Source organism: Platichthys flesus, chromosome 5 (genome assembly GCF_949316205.1).
Source record: "Platichthys flesus chromosome 5, fPlaFle2.1, whole genome shotgun sequence".
Lineage (NCBI taxonomy): Eukaryota > Metazoa > Chordata > Actinopteri > Pleuronectiformes > Pleuronectidae > Platichthys > Platichthys flesus.
This window is the reverse complement of record NC_084949.1, coordinates 4,550,813-4,570,497: the sequence shown is the minus strand read 5'-3', so window position 1 is coordinate 4,570,497 and position 19,685 is coordinate 4,550,813. Positions and strand designations below refer to the sequence as shown.

At 40.0% G+C, this 19,685-nt stretch overlaps 1 protein-coding gene across 4 annotated transcripts in view; it reads left to right on the top strand.

The window, feature by feature from the left end:
• Positions 1–19,685, top strand: part of rptor (regulatory associated protein of MTOR, complex 1) — a 150,959-nt gene that overhangs the window by 42,994 nt on the left and 88,280 nt on the right. For all 4 annotated transcript variants that reach the window (XM_062387655.1, XM_062387653.1, XM_062387654.1 and 1 more), the window contains exons 5-6: positions 10,981–11,139; positions 14,093–14,239. In XM_062387655.1, the coding sequence (XP_062243639.1) occupies positions 10,981–11,139; positions 14,093–14,239 (306 nt within the window). The remainder of the gene's footprint in view (positions 1–10,980; positions 11,140–14,092; positions 14,240–19,685) is intronic.

Genomic DNA, 19,685 nt, shown 5'->3' with positions numbered 1-19,685 from the left:
CTGCCCCAATCGCTCCTCAATCACATACTGGTGTAACTCTCCCTGCAGGCGGCTGGAAATGAGGGCAGCAGTTGATTAGAGCAGTGGAGAGTGCTGTAATAGGTAGCCAGCTGCTTTGGTTAATAATAGCTGCTCAAACGCATCTGTCGCACCACAGGTCACTGTGAATTACTGATGCGTTCAGTGTATCTAAAGGAAACTTCAGGACAGTTTTAACATCTAATATTTGGCTTTTTAGAGGGAAATGGGACAAAAAAAATATGTTTAATAAAATCCCGTAGAGTTTTGATCTGTTGACAACCCTTTCCTCACAAGCCTTTCGTGTCATATTTCCATCACCACTGTCCGAGCTGGAGCTGATTTAAAATCCTGTTGCTTGCAGAGTCATTTTACGAAAGTGAATGCTAATTGTATCTATTCACTTGGCAGACTAAATTCCCATGATACTGGGTGTTAGTAGGTTTTTTGACCAGTGGAAAAGTGGCCTTAACTACAACACTTAATATTTAGTGCATCAAACCTGTGATTTTCTTGTTATATAATTTAATAAAGTCTCTTTTAATTCTAAACTTAAGACAGTTTAAGCAGTTTAATACCAAATGGATATCCAACTAATAGCTGACTGTCCTTCAACTTCATTTATTTATTTATCTACACCTTTTTCAGATAGCAAGGTTTTTAATCTGTTATAATTCTAAACTCCGACATATTCACTAAAAATGAAAAATATGAGTTTCTGCCGTTTTTGAGCTTTTCCGAGGTCAAGTGACAGTCTAGACTGGCCAAGAACATTCCACTGTTTCAATCTTTGTGTAGCGCAGTTGTTCCACCTTTTCTATTCACCTAAGACATCCTCAAAACTAAAGTTTATCTCTTTGAGCTCATAGTTATGGTAAATGTTTTTGTATTTATATAGCGCTTTTCTAGTCTTGAGGACCACTCAAAGCGCTTTACAGTACAGTTTTACATTCACCCACTCACACACACATTCATACAGTGCATCTATTCACAGCACTTTGTTATTGTACTGTAAAGACAATAGAAGAGGAGACAATGTAGAAATACATAGACTTCAATCACTTTAATCTTTATAGATTGCTTAAAGATTTTAAGGTTTTAGCTTTCATCACATGTCTGCCCGCTCATAAGGTAAAATGACTGAATTACAAATATGTACTCACACGCATACACAGAAACAACACAAAGTATTCTGAGAGCTTCTCAGAACTCAGCTTTTAGTTGGATTGGTACTTAAGAGGCCTCTCTGCCCCTTCTCTATCAAAACAGACACACACAACATTGATATTCACTGAGGTGTCTGTATAATGCACCCTATTAGATTTCTGCTTTTTCTCTTAAATGAGAATCAAGTGATTTTTTTTTTCGTCTTTGTTTCATTCTTTCTTTCTTGCAAGTCAAGTTATGATAACTTTAGCACATATGATGATATGTCATGCAAGGAACCTCATAAGCCTAATGTTGCTTGACTACCGACTGGTTTGGGTCGAGTATCAAGATAAAATCGAGATGAGTCCGAGTCAACAGTACAAGCTGTTGTCCAAGTCAAGTGTCAAGTCAGAGGGAACAGATTTATGCTTACGGTCACATCAATCAAGACAACTTCTAGCTACCATATAGTTTAATACTTGATATTGCGGAGTCCACTTCTGTAAGAATACTGATGTTAGGGCAATGGGGCTACTTATTTAACATAGTAACTGTTACCATTTATTGATGCTTACAACCTAAGTTGGAAGCAAATTTAAGGTTCAGGTAATAATTACATTTCTGATACTATCATAACTACAATCTCTGTCTGTCTGTGGTCCGCATATGTGGGGAACCATTAATCTTATCGGGTTCACATTTGTCATGTGTATTGTTAACGGCCCAAGAGATTTCAGTGTTAAATCTGGGCTGATTTTGACTCCTGAACATTACAAATAAATAAACCCACACACAATGGTGTTGACTGTTGGCAAAAATAGATCTATGCGGTATCACAATTAACGTAACTATGTTACTTGAGCAGGCCAAAGGCAAAGCTCACTGAAATCGACAGATTTAAGGATTTCATTGTACACATCTGATATGATGATAATATTATAGCATAATCATGTACGAACAACCTTTCAAAGAGCAATGGGACTCAGTCTCCAACCGCTGTAAAGAAGAATTTCTCAATAACGCCCACTTTTGCAGTTTTCACGAAGATTCTATCATTCACCAGTGTTTTCCTATCTGGCTTTTGTTCTTATGTCAGAACAGAATCTACGCACACTGAAGAGCACTTTTACGCACACTTTACATCTGAAATGCTTGTGTAAAATAATCAGTTATTGAGTTTTTCACTTTTATTTCTACAGTTGAATAATATTTAAATTACCATAATATTTGTATCATTTTGATCTTAAAAAGACAGAAGTTTTCAGTGCACATTATAATTTTTTTAAACAAACACACAGGATATTTGACCTATACTGAAAAAGATTACGCTTTTTAAACACAAACATGTTGAATAGAAGAATATTTAGTCACAAACATATTCACCCATCTTTAGGTTTTACACACTGACGTATGCATATTAAATGTAAAACATAGATCCATTTTTCTCCTCATGTCCCTTTAAGGAGATTTTGACTTCAACTCTTGAAATGTCCAATTGTCCACACCTCTCAGAGCGTATTTTTGAGAAATTGCAGTGTAGTCTCAACAGGAGGTGTTTGTTGGCAGGATTGGGAGGTGATGTGTCATCTCTCCCTCCCCTTCATCCGACCTGCTGTGAACTGACTCAGCCTGGACACACTGGACCCAGCAGGACTGCTGTCACTGGGGAAGTGACTACCAGCACACAGACCCGCTCACCCGAGTGCCAGCTTCTAGCTGCTATTTAACTGAATGCACTTTCTCAGCTAGATTTGAATAAGTATAGTTTATTCATCCTAGTTAGTGTCCATTTGTTTTCCTCTTCCTAGTTTAAATGGCATTGCTGGCTTCAGATCTTTACTGTTGGAATATGTAGGGTTTCCCTTTTCCTCCCTTGTTATCAGAAAACACTTTTTTACTATTGTAATCCTATTGAACGAATGTAGAGAGAGAACATCTCTATGTCCAGCTGTCCTTATAGATTAAACTCTTAACTTCAGTATACTTCCATAATCACACCATTGCCTGTAGTGGAGAAGGGATATTAGGACAAGAAACTGCTGTGATTAGGACGTTATTTAAAAAATAAGGATCACCATATGAAAATCTACACATTAATCCATTTCCCCCCTCTAATGTGGGTCTGGGTCTTCGTGGTACTGAGTAACAGCAGGGCTTAAACATTTGTCAACATAACTGTCATTCAGTTCTTCTCTGGGATCCTTCGGGCTGTGGCCATACCAGATGGCTAATGTATTTCCTCCAGCGTGTTCCACATCTGCCGTGTGGTCTTTGCTCAACTGGACCTGCCCGGAATACCTCTGAGGAGGCATCCTTTGCCAAAATCAGCTCTGCTGACCTCTTGATGCAAAAAACAGCAGTTCTATTTAAGGCGTCATCTGAATGTCTGAGCCTGTTACCCTACTTGGTTACCCTACTTCTAAAATACATTTTACCTTAAACATCTTGCAGTCAAAGCCAAAGCTCGGAATGCATGTAATATAGGTCACCAAGATTGAGCCACATCTTCTGGCGCATCTCTCTTTTTGCCACGCATTACTGCAGTTGATGCAACAGTTCAAAAGTGCATCTGTAGCTTTATCTTAACACCTTCTTGTAAAAATAACCCATAAGATATTTGGAACCTTTTAATCTGAAACAACTCCGTCCCAGCATGAAGGGAGCAATCCACTATTTCTAGCATGGTCTCAGAGTTGGAGGTGTTGCGCCTGCCTTTGTCATGTCTTCTGTAAAAAGCTGACACTCTACCACCAGACACTACATATATCATATGTGCCTTGAGTTCTGTCCATGTCAGTCACACACAAACAGTTGATTCACAATGACTGTATAAAGGCATAGCAGGATTCAAATTGTTAGCTTTAGAAAGTGAGCAGTAATAACCTGTAATACGGCCGCCTGTCTGTCTAGTTGCTACGATCACCACCAGTGTTGTGCTTCTTAAGACTTTATATTTCTGGTCTTGAAATAGACTGCCTAACATGATGTCATCAATGACGTCATGTCATTGACTTTGATACTTTACTATATGCTACATTACACTTTTATGTGTCTGTGCGAGTGTGAAAGAGAGACCGGAATTACTGCCTCTGTGTTGGAGCTGTTAAGTGTAGTGGAGAGAATGGAGACTTGCAGTTTAACCTCTATGATAGGTTGTGTAATATGTTATGTGCATATTTGACAAGAGCCCTGTGAGAATAATGAGGGATTGTGTAGGCTAACGTGAGGCAGTGTGACTTGAAGATGTCATACTTAAGGTTTCTCCACTCTCAAGCCCATAAATTACTGACGGAATAAGTGAACCTGTTGAACTGAGTCGTAAATTACACCTAAATGTTACTGTGGCATGAACCAACTGTGCCATTTAGTGTCAAAGAACTGTTCCCTTCGAAAGGCAATCATTCTTGTATCTTTTCAAACTATATCCTTGGAGAAAAGAGTCAATGTACTCTAACACATTGATGAGTGTCTATCCAATATATTTGCTGTAATGGGCTTAAACAACTAAAGATATTAAAGGAATTAGTGCCACTGTGCCACAAAATCGTACCATATATTGTGTTTTTGCCTAACTCGTTACTGAGACTGAGTCCTCTTTAAAAAAAAAAGTTGACCCACAGACATTGTAATTGATTCCTCTATGTTTTTGATATGGCCATATTTTCTCCTCCATCCTGGTCCTATTACTCTTTTTGTAGTCCGTGTGATCATACTTCAGCTTTGTTTCACCAATAATAATAGTAATGATAATAATAATAATAATAGTAATTGTTCCGTGTCTTTTTTTTCTTTGGGGCTTGACAACAGAAGGAAGATCTTTAAAAAAGAAAAAGGAATTCTCCAGATCTGAGCACAGTTGTAGTTTCAGTGACTGTGGCTCACGGTTTTGGTTTGTTAGGATTTTATCACATGCAAATAAATTATGGAATCTTTTTATGGGAAACAAATCCTTTTGAATGCCTTATCAAACATAATAAGGTTTAGTTTGCACCGTAGGAAAGTAACTAAAGCTCTAAATATTTACAACTCAGCTATTCAATTCAGATCTCTAATCCCATTTTGATGGCTGAGAAGGCAGAATCCCTACTGCTTCAAGTGGTTACCTAATTAGTGTTCACAACCTTTAGCCACAACGTGACGTTTTAATGAGCAGAAGAAGATATGATTTCCATCCATCTGACAGCCTATATTCATCAAGCCACACGCTTCAAATATTGAACAAAGAACAGACAGTTGAGGAAACGGATGTCAAACGATCAGATTATTGTGTCGAGGATAGGCACCGATTGTTTTGCATTTTAAGGCAGCGAAACACCCGATGCCTGCTAACTTTGTTTGAAAGTTTTTGTCTGTAGATAGATAAAAGGTTTACCAAATCAAGTTTCATGAGCAGGGGTCCTGTGTGCTGATTAATACTGGCAAATTTCGACCCTTGATATTTAGATTAGCTCAGATCAGGTGTAAGAAAAACATTAGAACAAAGAAACAAGTCACTGATGAGGGTTTTCATGGCTGTGGTGATCTAACAGGGGAGATTAGGCTTTGAAGCACCTCCTCTAATCTTTCTACTCCCACTGTTTTTCTATAGTTTTTTTGCCTCTGTCTTTCATTTGTCTCTCTTCCTTTAGTTTACTTCACATCTATCTAAGCCCGGTGTTACTCACGTATTGCTTGGTGATTGAAAGGACATAGGTTGACTTTTCCCATTTCCTTTCTCTGACAACAAGCGGCTGCTGCTGTCGCAGGTGACCAACTTAACTTCCTTGGGTTTCTTATCTTCTGAGTAGATAGCCTCTTTTACCTGTATATATGAACGGCTGGTATTTCATTCAGCTGTAACTCACTTTATTAAACTGAATACATTTATATAAATATATCACATACTCATTTGTTTATAAGTCCAATGTATTTTATACTTTATATACCCATTGGTGCTGAATCATGACGATTATTCAAAAGTTTTTCTAGAACTTTCCAACTTGTATCATTTTGTTTCCTGTCACGAAAGCCAGAGAAGCTCCCACTGCTCTGTACAGCTTTAACTGCCTGTAGTTTAATTGAATCCTGAATGCTTACAGTACTTTGAAAAGGTTGCCTGGTCTCAGGAAGTGACACGATGATAAATGGGGACTCAGCCAGCACTGAGCACACCTTTAAGAATTTGCTTCTTGTGGCCTTGATGGATATAATGGAGGTGTTTTACAGGGTTGGTGTGAGGGGAAGAAAGAGACAAACAGCTGCAGTTTAGGAGAGCGTCGGCCTCCACAGGAGGCTGGAGCCCCCCCTCGAGGCCGAGGACACAAAAACGCATGCACATACTCACGGCTATATCCCAATTACTCCAGAAGACATTGCAGTGACTTACTTTAATTTCCTTTAACCTTACTCATAAATACAGGAATTAAAGTGTGTGTGCTCGGTTTCGCTACATCAAGCTGCCAGTGCGCAGTGTAATGATAGAGACACAGAAAGGAGCAGAAGATTACTGACAGAGCCAATAGAAGCTGGGAAAATTACTTCTTCATACATGTATGAAAAGACCCCAAATGAACACTGTATTGGAATGATTCTGTCCCAAGCTTTTTGTTCCATTTTGTGTTTCCTATGTTATGTTTTCAAAAAGCAAATTACTATAGTATAATCAATTGTTTACAGCACATTTGATAATACTGCCATAATAATGATAACCATGATCATTTCGCTCGCTATAATTGTGATGCACCTTTTCACATGGTTTCATTTTTAGCCCGGACTGGTCGTCAATTCAGAAACATATAAAAACAAACAACTGTTCACTCTCACACCTTTACATTTTATTTAGAGTTTCCAGTTAACGTAGGCTGCATGTCACTGGACTGTAAGGGAGCTGGAGTACGGCTCTCAGAGCCACTTGCTTTTAATTTGCTCGGCTGTCATGATTTGAAATGCACAGCTTTGCTTAAATATGATTGTGAATAATCTGAAGTAATATCTACAAGAAGGTGTAAATTTGTCCCTCCTGCCTCTCTCTCCCTCTCATTCTTCCTCCTTTCCTCATTTCATTCAGCACTTTACTCCAGAGTTAAATCTCCTCTAGATCTCGTCTCTGAACCAAATCTGATTTCAGGCCTTGTACCTCCCTCAGTGCAGGTCCCTCACTAACACTATTTTGCCATTCTGATACAACTTGGTATTGTCAGTGTGAGTGCAGCGCCTCACAGCATTCAGGCACTCTTATCTGATTATGCCCAAATTGTATTAGACTGCGATCGCTACTATCGCACTGCAATTTACCCAGATGCAGGATGCTGAAATGTGGCACCTTGGATCAAGGGGTGTTCCGTTTGGCCTCTGTGGGATACGTGATCTGATGAACAATGAGCATGTGGTAGTTTTATTCTGCAAATCAGATCTACAAATCACTATTCATAATTAGGATCACAGCATTTAGTACCGTTTAAATACGGATTACAACTAATTTAACCTCATTTAAACATTAATGTCACAACTCTAGCTTTTGATACAGCATTGATCGTGAATTACTGTAAAGCTCCAAGAGTCATAAATACAGCATACATGACAAGTATGTCCCAGGTCTAATGCTTTCAGGTCTGTGCTCTGTTATAAATACTGTTCACTTATTTCAAGTCACTTCAACTTTACAGTTTTATCAATTGTCATTAAGTTACTGCTGATCACCAGTAAACCACACTATTTGAGATATAATGTACAAGGACAATTCTGTTGAACTTCAAGCAACAAATTTATTGTTGTGAGATTGAGATGAGTTAATAAAGTAAATTGTATTGAGGGAGCGATGTAGGACAGATGTGACATGTTGTAGGAAGAGTCTCACAGATGATAATAGAAACAGCGATGGGAAGAAATAAAATCAGCTGGATATCAGATGAAATATTGAAAACAGTCTTTCTGTTAGTGAAGACAAGCTCGTAGCAGCGAGGTGGTGGGTTTGACACAGCTGGGTCGGTCTGATGAAATTAGGGCAAAAAAAAAAAATCATTCAAATTTGTCAAGATAGCAAATAATCATCAAGGAAAGTTTGAGTTTGCATCAAAGTTACAGTAACAGGATTGGGGGCTGTTCTAGTCGGAAGGAAAATAAGTCGAAGTAAAATGTGGTCTGATATACTTAAAATCCGGTAATTGAATATGAAGACCTTATTATTTGGCAATTAAAAGTGAACTAGAGGGGCGCACTCAGAACGAATGCCTCTGCAGAGGCGAATGTCCCATTGCACTGTTCATAAAAGTGAGCATACCTTCCTGGAACTGCCCCATGATCTGGATCCGCACCGAATTTTACTGGGATCTGACCCAAACCTAATTTTTTCACTAAGTTTCGTGGTAATCTGTCAAGTTGTGTTTTGTGTTATGGCGATAACTAATAGACAAACAAACAAACAAACTCGGATGAAAAAATAATCATCTTCAGCAGAGGGGATGAGGATGTTTTTTGAGAAGACATCTTAATTGTCATTTTCTAAAAGTAGTCTATTTAAAACGATATCATATCGTTTGTCATTGCTTTTTCTCTTTGTAGTTAACACTTCTTCTTGACAGCAGCCAAAAAGTGGCAACCGTAGAAACACCAATACACAAAATATATGTAATAAAATATATGTAATAAACTAATAAATCAAAATTATATTAGCGGAGGGGTTCAGGGTCATAGCATGATGGAGCAACTAACAAATACAAATAAAAGAGATGTAACTTGATTTTGAGAGGATTCAAGTGCTTTTAATATGACTTACGTACTTGCACCATTGAAAGTAATTTCATTGTTTTCAAGGAGTTCAGTCCTACAGTCCTGTTTCTCTTTGCTTGGTTGGCCGTTCACGTCTAACATGGTCTGAAGACAGTTTTTACGTCCTTTAGTTTCAGTCGTTGGAAGTTTTGTAAGAAGTTGTGGTTCCAATATGGCTCCTCCTGTGAGTCAGAGCCATTTGACAGGAGGCAGGCTGTTTGCTAAAATGCATGTAGTTATATAACAGAAGGGCCTTAGTGACTGTGATTATGATTCAGTCGAGTTGAACCGGGTGGTTTTCTGTTGCATAACTAGTTGACACCTCTGTGTCCCTTCCATCCATGCACACTCATACACATTATTTGATAAACTGAAAAAGCACAAACAATCCACATGTCCGCTCTCTCTCCTGCCGCTACTCCTTTTAAAGTTCCTGAAGTCTTTCCACCCTATGTACACAGGCTCATGGGCGAGCATCACGCTGACCTCAGTCTTACAAAACTTCTCACACTGGTGAAGCATGATTGGAAGTATGCAACAGGTGACATCAGGAATATGCATTGACTGCAGTGTTATTTGTCCCTTTTTTTTGTTTTTTCTGTTCTGTGAAGCTTGTAAAACAGTATGATACAAGACTTGTACTTGTTTTATCTCCTATCTTCTTTCCACATCTTGTTTATAACACATTTGTGAACCCGAAAAAAGCTTTCCTTTTGTTCCCCTACAACAAATCCTTCCGGTTTTGCATCCACAAGTTTTTAGTTCAAATCATTGTTGCTCAATTATATGAAAGGGCTCTCAGAGATTTGACATAATGTCCTTGTTTGAGTCATTATAACATTAGATTAGGGCAAAATAAATGTCTCAGATTTGTCAGCTTGCTGATTCAGGGCAATATTCCTTGGCTGCACAAATAATACCTTTCAACAAATCAATACATCTGAACCAATTCTTTTAAATGACTGGGCCATATGGAAGAAATTATAGCAATACAATTTTTGTCCTTTCTGTCGATAAATATTAATGGATAGATAGGTAAATAGTTAGAAAGGTAGATGGATAGATAGATATATTGTAGCAAAAACAAACTGACAGATGAATTAATATCATCAAACATGGTTAAAGGTATTAGGAAGTTGAAACGACAGAGTTTGAATTGAATATAAGAGAATAGAACAACTTTTTCAGTTTGATCTGTTTATTTCATTTTTGAAAGAGGAAATAGTGTATAGTATATTGTGTCTGTTTAGTTTTAAATGTCAGTACTCTGCTTCTGTATTAAACCCTCCAAAAAAACTAAATAGATTATGAAATCAATAGTGATGTAATTATTTTGACTCTTTCCCATCTGAACACTACGGCTTTTGTGGTGAAAAACTCAGATTATAGCCTTTACCGTATCCAGGTGGCCCCTCTGAGCAGTGCTGCAAAATGTGTTTCAGGTTTTACTCCCCTTGTGTTTCCTTGAGATTTTAGATAAATATCTTCTTTCCTACTTAAGTGCATGTAGGTCAGCTTAATATGTCAAGTTGTTTCCTCAAATGGCTATTTACCTCATGTGGTTCCTTTCAGCTTGTTAACATATAAATGATGTGACATGCCATATAAGAGAAATGCTTCTAATTAAGATAAACAGCAGTAAACCTCAGGCGGTGTCTCATACCAAGGCCTGTCATGCACACAACATGAAACAAATCTGTATGAAAACCAGCAGGACAATCCCCCTCCTGGTTGTTCACCCTAGTTTCTCAAAGATATACATCTCCATACAGTCTTACATGCCTCTATCTCTCTATCTATCTCCTTATCTCTATCTCTTTCTCTCTAAAAATGACAACACGCCAATGTCAGTCGCACTTCTTTCCAGAAACCAATCAATGTCATGTATAGGTAGATGCAGCCCCTGCAGGCAATGATGACAGGATGTTGGTCAGACAACTCAGATCAAATGTAAACAATGTAGCAACAGCATGAACCTGGATTTAGACTTTCTCATGTGATTATGTCCTTAGAGATTTTATAATGCCTGAGTCATGACATTTCCCTCCCTTTATCCCTGTTTTTTAGGCACGTTACAAACAGAGTCTGGACCCCACAGTGGATGAGGTGAAGAAGCTTTGCACGTCACTGAGGCGTAATGCCAAGGAGGAGCGAGTCCTCTTCCACTACAACGGTCACGGGGTGCCACGACCTACAGTCAATGGGGAGATCTGGGTCTTTAATAAGGTATCACACACCAACACCACATTTTCCCCAACCTTTACGCACTCCCTCTACAGCTCTTAATCTTTGCTGGAACGAGGTCCCAACATAGCCTGATTATTTGTTGTTGTAATGTCATAGGCTGCGATTACATGCGCAACAAAAATGAAATATTATGTGAACCAGGTTAAAATCTGATTTAATTTCAGCCACCAATAAATAAAGTCGCCTAAAAAGAATAGGAAAAGAAGCTGGTGTCACTGGACATCCCAGGACTGTAATAACACGACACAGTATTGTTTGTTGTAGGGTTCTGTGAAATAGGGCTGGAGCGAGTTAAGCGCTTCGTAAGAAGATGGCTGCTCCGAGTCAAAACATGGATTCACCTAAAGAACAAGCTGGAGCGGGAAAAAGTCGCCCACGATCAATTCGAGTGTGGGACTTTTAAGTCAAAGACCCAACAGCATGGTGCACTGTAAGCACTGCTCTGCAGTCTGCTCAACTTTAGTTTACAGTGTTTTGACATTCCCCCAGAAAGTTACTTGAATTTTACTTTGTTTTTTAATTTATTTTGTTGTTGGACAGCCTACTGTAGAATGCATTATATTCCTTTTACTTTAATGGAACATGCTCTTGCACTACTTTTTATTTTTGGGAGAGTATGGGACCACAAAAGGCAAGACTAGCAATTCAGACTGAGCTTTTCTTTTGTTGTGGAATAATGCCTTAAGCCAGAAGTTAGTGAGCGAGTCACAGAAAATCTGCTTCTCTCGCAATCATCAGGCAGTGCATGTTCATGTGTTTTGGGGGCGTAGCTTTGACAAGAGGGCAGATGGCTTTGTTTTTGTCTAGCCTGCTCTTGTTAGCTTTTTCCAGGCTTCCCAATCCTAGCTTAATATTTCAATACAATCAAATGAAATCTTACTATCTAGTCCTAATATTGATACAACCACTGATTGCTTGCAGGATGACGCTAAACAGCTACTGTTCAGATTCAGCAGGTGCACCATGGTATTGGACCAGTCCATCCTCTCTCCCAGGGACTTAAATTACCCAGAGTTCCCTCTGGTCAAGATGAATAAAAATTACATGAAGACCTCAAAAGGTTCCTGGGTTGTTGTTGTGGTCAAGAAGTGCATTTCGTTTAACAACCCAACATAAAAGCACATTGTACCTGTAGGCTGTGATCCCAGGGCTTAGCTCCACTTGGGTGCAGAGAGTAGATGACCTGTGAATCCAAGATAAAATATTAAGTTGTTCATTGCTGTGTCCTATAAGTAAGCACCCACTCAGAGTGATGCACCGCTGCTGTCTGGGCTTAGCTGTTGCCTACTTGTCCCCATTGCACCCTCATGTCTTATGTCCTCTTCCCTTTCTTCATCCTAGTTCCGTTATCTCCTCATACTCATTCCTTTTCCTGTAAAATGAAACTGCCGTGTCACTGGCAACTGACACAAGAGATCTGTTGGGATTTAGTGTTGTCAGGGAACCAAATTGTATTATATATCAATCAATCAATCAATCAATCAATCAAATTTTATTTGTATAGCCCATATTCACAAATTACAATTCATCTCATAGGGCTTTAACAGGGTGTGACATCCTCTGTCCTTAACCCTCAGCAAGAGTAAGGAAAAACTACAAAAAACCCTTTTAACAGGGTAAAAATATGTAGAAACCTCAGAGAGAGCCACATGTGAGGGATCCCTCTCCCAGGACGGACAGAAGTGCAATAGATGCCACGTGCAGGAGAACATCATCAATAATCAAAGTCTCTAGCAGCATTGATGAAGCACAGTCCATGCTCAGCAACCATCTAGACCACGATCCACCATCCAGACCAGACGCCACTTCAGTCCTCAGTCACCGTCCACCGCCGCCCACCAGGAGGACCCATCACAAGCCACCACTGCGGTCCTGGTCCACCGCCCGTGCCCAATGCCAACGCGACACAGGGTCCGCCACCAGCACCACGATCAGCCCACATGACTCAGAATCCGCCACACTGGATCCAACACCGCGACCCCCGGTGCGCGATCCACAAACCGTAATCCATGGTGCGGCCACAGAGGCCCTGGATCTGCGGGTGATAAAGCAAAGGGATTCCGGGGAAGGGGGATAGGGATGGAGAAGAGGAAGGAGAAGCTGGAAAGAGAAGCTCCGTGTGTCATGTGTCATAAAATAGAACAAGTAACGTTCTGGCGCACTAATTAGCTCTAACTATAAGCTTTATCAAAAAGAAAGGTTTTGAGCCTACTTTTAAACGAACAGATGGTGACTGCCTCCCGAACTGAAAGTGGTAGATTATTCCACAGCCGAGGGGCTTGATGGCTAAAAGCTCTGGCTCCTACTCTACTTTTAGAGAATTTAGGGACGACAAGTAGGCTTGAATTCTGGGAGCTGAGTGCTCTAGTGGGTTTATAAGGTATTAACAGCTCTTTAAGGTATAAAGGCGCTATATTATTAAGGGCCTTGAAGGTGAGGAGGAGAATTTTAAATTCTATTCTAGATTTAACTGGAAGCCAGTGTAGCGATGCTAATATTGGAGAAATGTGCTCTCTTCTCTTTGTTCTCGTCAGGACACGTGCTGCAGCATTTTGGACAAGCTGTAGAGTCTTTAACGACTTCCTGCTGGAGCCTGATAATAATGAATTACAATAGTCCAGTCTCGATGTAACAAAGGCGTGGACTAGTTTTTCTGCATCTTTTTGTGAAAGGACATGTCTAATTTTTGAAATATTACGCAAGTGGAAAAAAGCGGTCCTAGAAATTTGTTTTAAGTGACTATTAAAGGATAAATCAGGATCGAAGATCACTCCCAAGTTCCTGACTGTTTATAATATAATTGCATGCGTTTCTACAATCGTCATTTTTCTGTCTCTATCACTCCTCATTATAATTTTCCCTTTTCAACTATTTCTCCCTCCCTCCCTCTGCTCTGCTCACCCTCTTCATCAAACAATCTCTCTCTTTTCAGAACTACACCCAGTACATCCCGCTGTCCATCTACGACCTGCAGACGTGGATGGGGAGCCCGTCCATTTTCGTCTACGATTGCTCCAATGCTGGAATCATCGTCAAGTCGTTTAAACAGTTCGCCCTGCAGAGAGAGCAGGAACTGGAGGTGGGCAGTAACACAGACAAACACACTCATGCCTTGCACATTGTTTGATTTGATACCTGACCCTCACCTACTGGACTGATCAGAAAGCGGATTTCGGTGCCTCATTTTGTAGGCTGGCTCTAGCAGCTTGTAACGTTAGCCTACAGTTAGCCAGTAGCTACCTGAATCTCAAGTCTAGATAAAAACCCTGAAGGTTAACAGTTGAAATTGTGCCTGTATTTCATGGGAAAGGATTTCGACATTTTAGAGGCACAGCAAATGTTTGAAAACAAATAGTATTTTGTTAATAGTTAGTTCAATTAAGCATTGATCTGAGCTATGGTATTGGAATCCAGTTACATTTCTAGCTCCAATTTGTCTTACCATCGACCCTTAAAGAAAAGGTATCACTTTTGGCACCATTCAGGCATGGAACCTTTTTGATGGTATCGATTTAGTACAAGTTTATATATATATATATATATATTAAAAAAAAAAAACGATACCCAACCCCAAGGCGAAGGCGATAGATTATCTGCTGGGGTGTATGGGTTATTGGTGGAAAAGTGGGTGATATGTAACTTGCACACATACTACAAAAACACAGACATTATACACACACACTCATCTACAAAGTATTTATACAGGAGATCTTAGTGGTGCGAGTGAGTGTCAAGCTCTCAGCTTGGCTGTGGCATGTTATGTGAATTCCTAATAAGACCATGCTGTCATTCATCTCGATTATTTATGGGGCAGTTTGAGAGAGAGAGAGAGAGAGAGAGAGAGAGAGAGAGAGAGAGAGAGAGAGAGAGAGAGAGAGAGAGAGAGAGAGAGAGAGAGAGAGAGAGAGAGAGAGAGAGAGAGAGAGAGAGAGAGAGAGAGAGAGAAGAGAGAGAGAGAGAGAGAGAGAGAGAGAAGAGAGAGAGAGAGAGAGAGAGAGAGAGAGAGAGAGAGAGAGATGAGAGAGAGAGAGAGAGAGAGAGAGAGAGAGAGAGAGAGAGAGAGAGAGAGAGAGAGAGAGAGAGAGAGACTCCCCTAATTTATGGATGAAGAAATACTGAATAATTCATCTGCACCATATGATTTGGGTTTGACCAATGTAGTCATTTGTCAGAGTAAATTAGCTATCTACAAACAAGATTGTAGATAGCTACAATTACATTCTACAAACATGCTTGTCTTGCCCAGGTGATGTCTTTATTGAGGGCAGGTGTGACTCAAGAGGTAGAGTGGTCAAGTGGAAGGTCAGTGGTTTGATTCCCAGCTCCAGGAAAGATGATGTACCTGATGACTATGCCATTAGTGTGTGAATGGGAGGCATGAGTATATGCTATAAATAGAAGCACTCTGAGTGAATTTGACCTGTCTAAAGCTCTTTTAGTGGTTGTTAAAGTGTAGAAAAGTGCTTTATGAATGGAGTCCATTCAGCATTTAGCGGCAACGAGTGTAATGGAACTGGGTTGTGATTTGTAGGATTGTCCAGTAACTAAAAATATAGTATTATATTCAGTGTACGACTGCCTTACAGCCTGTGGTTACTGAGACGTCTCAGACAAGTACATTAATGGAAAATACAAATTCACAAAACACAACTACAAAAGCTACAACACAACCGCAGATGCCACACATTGTAAAACAGCAGTTAAGCCTTGGCTTTTGAAGTTGTATTGTCATTTTTGCATCACTTTAGTTGTCTGTTGTTTTCCGTTAATGAGTTTGTGAGACGTCCTGGCCACAGTACCTGTAGGAAAGCAGAGTAATAGCATACCAGTGTTGCCATCTATAGGCAATGGAATGAATAATTGCTGTGCTCAACGTTACAACCGCTATTTAAAAGAAATATTTAAATAGTTGCTCTATAACTTGTTTTTGGGAAGGTGTTCAGTTTTTAAGAGTTAGCTTCAAATAGAGCAGAGCAGAAACCCCATTTCTTGAGGCACAAACTCCTTCATCTTGGAGCTACTTTGGACAAAGGAAAATGAGTCAGGATCTGGGTTCTTTCAAAGCTACAGCCAACATTAAAGTTTTAGCTTTAGCTTGTTATTTAAGTGTAATTCTCATCAGATATTTGCCCTCAGCCTTGGCAGTGAATCTTGTGAAGTGGCAGTGTCATCCTAAGCTGAAATCTGCTGCGTGGCTGGTGCAAAAAAATGGACAAGCACTTGCTCATTGTTGGAGACAGTATTTTCACTTGATGGTTGCAGGGCAAACCAAGTACTCTGAAGGCATTATTAGCATGACTGCACAAAAAGTGTTTATTTAAAGGTGGAGGCTTCAGGGTTTAACTGCAGTGTTTCAGTTGGGAAATACATAGAGGAGGTCCCCCAGTTAAAAGCAAGGGAAGTTGCATAACGTCCATAAGCGCTTGTCCTTCTCACCCATTCATACAGGAAGTATATGATGGGAAATGGAGGGAGGGGTAATGGAAGGTAAAGAGAGAGGCAACGACTTCAAGAGACTTTTGAATCATGCAGGAGATGATCCAAGTGGGGAGTCCCCTTCTCGCCCATGAACATCTCTATCCTTATCCCTCTGACACGCCACTTTGTGCATGTTCATGGGTGGTACCTAGTGGGATCAAGAAAGAGCTTCACATGCACAGTTTTGTCAGACATTTTTAAACGACTGAGCATTAAAGATCCATATGAGGGGAAAGATAGGGGGAGGTGTTATCTGACTCCTCCACATCAACCTCCTCCTTCAATCCATTCATTTAATCAGTCAGCCTGTGTGTGTGTGGGTGTGTGGGTGTGTGTGTGTGGATGTATGTGTGCATGCACATGCTCTGAGTGCTCTATTATAGGGCTTTGTTTTTGTCCTTTTAAATATCCCATTGCTTCCTCCATATATTCAGCAAACATAGCCACTGAGTGTGTGTGTTAAGGGTTAGGTCTTTATGTTGCCTGGCGGCTCACATTAAGCCTCCACCAGTTCCTTCTATAAGTTTAGTAAATTATTAATTATTAAAAATTATGGCTTCACAAGAGTGGCCTTTTGGTTGCCCTGCGTGCACGTCTGTGACTGCCCTGATCCCCCTCCCCTGCAAGACTAGTCTCAGAAATAAGTGGAGGTTTTCCTAAAGGAAATTGTTGTTAATTAAATATTTCCCTGATTATCCCCAGTGGAAACGAGGAAAAAGAAAGCTGCAATGGTGATTGTCATGATAATTTGAGAGATTAGAATATGCTAATGTGATAATTATAATAGATGCCTGGCATTAATCAGCTGCTGCTGGCAATCTTGTCGTATTTATAGTTGGGATCATTGCAGCTGACTTTGTCACTCTCAGAGATAATGTTGTCATGTTAACCCCACAAGAGACCTTAGAAATAAACACTGCCTTGTTTGTTATGTCTGTCTCTGCGAGCAAGCCCACATTCGCTTCTATAGACGTAGAAGGGACGAGAGGAATTGCGTTACAAGAACATTGGCACAAATCCACACAGAGCCGCACAGAAACGACCAGGCACTCACACCTGCAAGCATTTCAAAGAGAAATCCAATATGCATGTTGTTAAGAAAAAAGGGGCACAAATACACACATGATCACACCCCATCCCATTAATTAAGATTATTCTTCTGTATATTTAATGTAATGATTTATTCATGTGCGTGCAGAGCCCCTTATAGAGAAGCATTGTAAATACATCATGTCTCACACTGAGATCAGAGCTTCCGCTGCAGCTGCCTCAGTTCCTACACTTATTATAGAGTCAACTAATGAGTTATTGGACTAGCAGAGAGCAGGAATGGTGTGCAGTATATACAGGAGCACAGAGGCATTACATAAATCCACAATGCCTCATCACAAGTTTTTTTTTTCAGTTTGATTAGCTTAACTGGAAACTGGATTGAACACTTGAATCAGGTCATGGCAGTTTTATGAATACAACACTTTACTTTGTTTTGCTTTTGCAGCCTACTTTAGAGATAGCATTTCTCTTGCCTTGTTTCCTGTTTTTCTTTGGACACTGGCAGCCTGTAGATCATATTGGTTTTCCTGTCTGATGGTCTAATCATCTTACTTCCCCCTTTGGGCACAGAAAGAGGACCACGTCCTCTCTGTGCTCGCCTCAGGTAAGGTCATTTTACCCCACCATGCGTCAGGCACTAAGCTCCAGCACATTGCAAACTGGGAAGCCCAAGAAATAGTTTCCCTTCTCAGACTCTGGTGTTTCACCCGCTCTACTGTGCAATATGTGTGTCCATGTGAACATATGTGTTCACATGGATTATTTTAAAGCCGGCTTTATTTTAAAGCCGTGCTCCCTTGCATAACTGTGTGTATTCATGTCACTGTAGATTGATTTCCAAGGGAGTTGGTGCCAGACAGTTTGTGGGTTTTGCACACCGACTCCTGCTCAGCCTTAGTGCCTGTTGCCCCAGAAGTGTTTGCAAACACAGAAATGGTTTTAGCACTTTTGGCAGCATTTTCGCTGCCGTTAACAGAAAACCGTTACAGCTCCTCAAGACACTTAACAGTTACAGTTTGTAATTTATACCAAATCTCCCCTCTACTGTCAGCTAGCACAGATGTGCTTAATATGATCACAGCCTATCTATGCACCCCAAGCAAAAGTTCCAGAATGAAAAAAGTTAAGGCGTAAAGTAATTCTATTTTTTTCTTCTTAGACAATTCGTTTATGGCATTACGCCAGTGAGAGGTGCAATTGGCATTGTTATGGATGCATATTATTTAGAAAAGAAAAAAACTATATCAATTAAGTCAGTTTAAAATGATGATCAGCATGAGGTAGACTTTTTTGGAATAATAGAGGCTTGAGCTATGCAGAAAAGAGGTAATAATAATTATAATAATCTCCCCCTAATATCTTAACATGGGCAGGGCTGCAGAGTGAAAAAGAAACAAGCCGTAACAGTCAGTGATGATAAAGAGAAGTCTTGGACTGCTGCCTCCATTAAGACCCACAGCTCATTAAAGCCTATTTAGCAAAAGACAAACCACGCTCAACTCCCGGCAAACAAATCAATACAACAACAACGCAATGAGCAAATAAATTGTCAAGAGCCCAAAATATAATCAAAGTTTTACATCGTATGAAAGCCTCTTTCATTTTTCATTTTGGCAAGTATTGACAGAGTGTCGAATTACCACACTACTGTGTTTCCAAAACAGATAAGAGGATTGTTAACCAGTGACGACCGCCTGCTAAGGGGCAAAGCAAGAAGAAAATGTCCTCACAGGGATCGATAAACCATCACGTCATCATTATGGTATCAAGATGTCTCAGGCAGTCCCTCAAATGCACTGTTTTGCCTGGAAGCTCACGGTGGCCAACCTGTAAAGAGGACTTGTTTGTTTCTTTTGCAGTCCGATTTTCCTCCTCTTTTTATGCAACAGAGAGAAAACAAAACAAAAAGGAATGGACTTTTATGGCTCGTTTCATGCTGTAGGTAAAGAAGCAAAATAGTTGAACTCAGTGTGTTTGGGGTTTTCACTGAAATT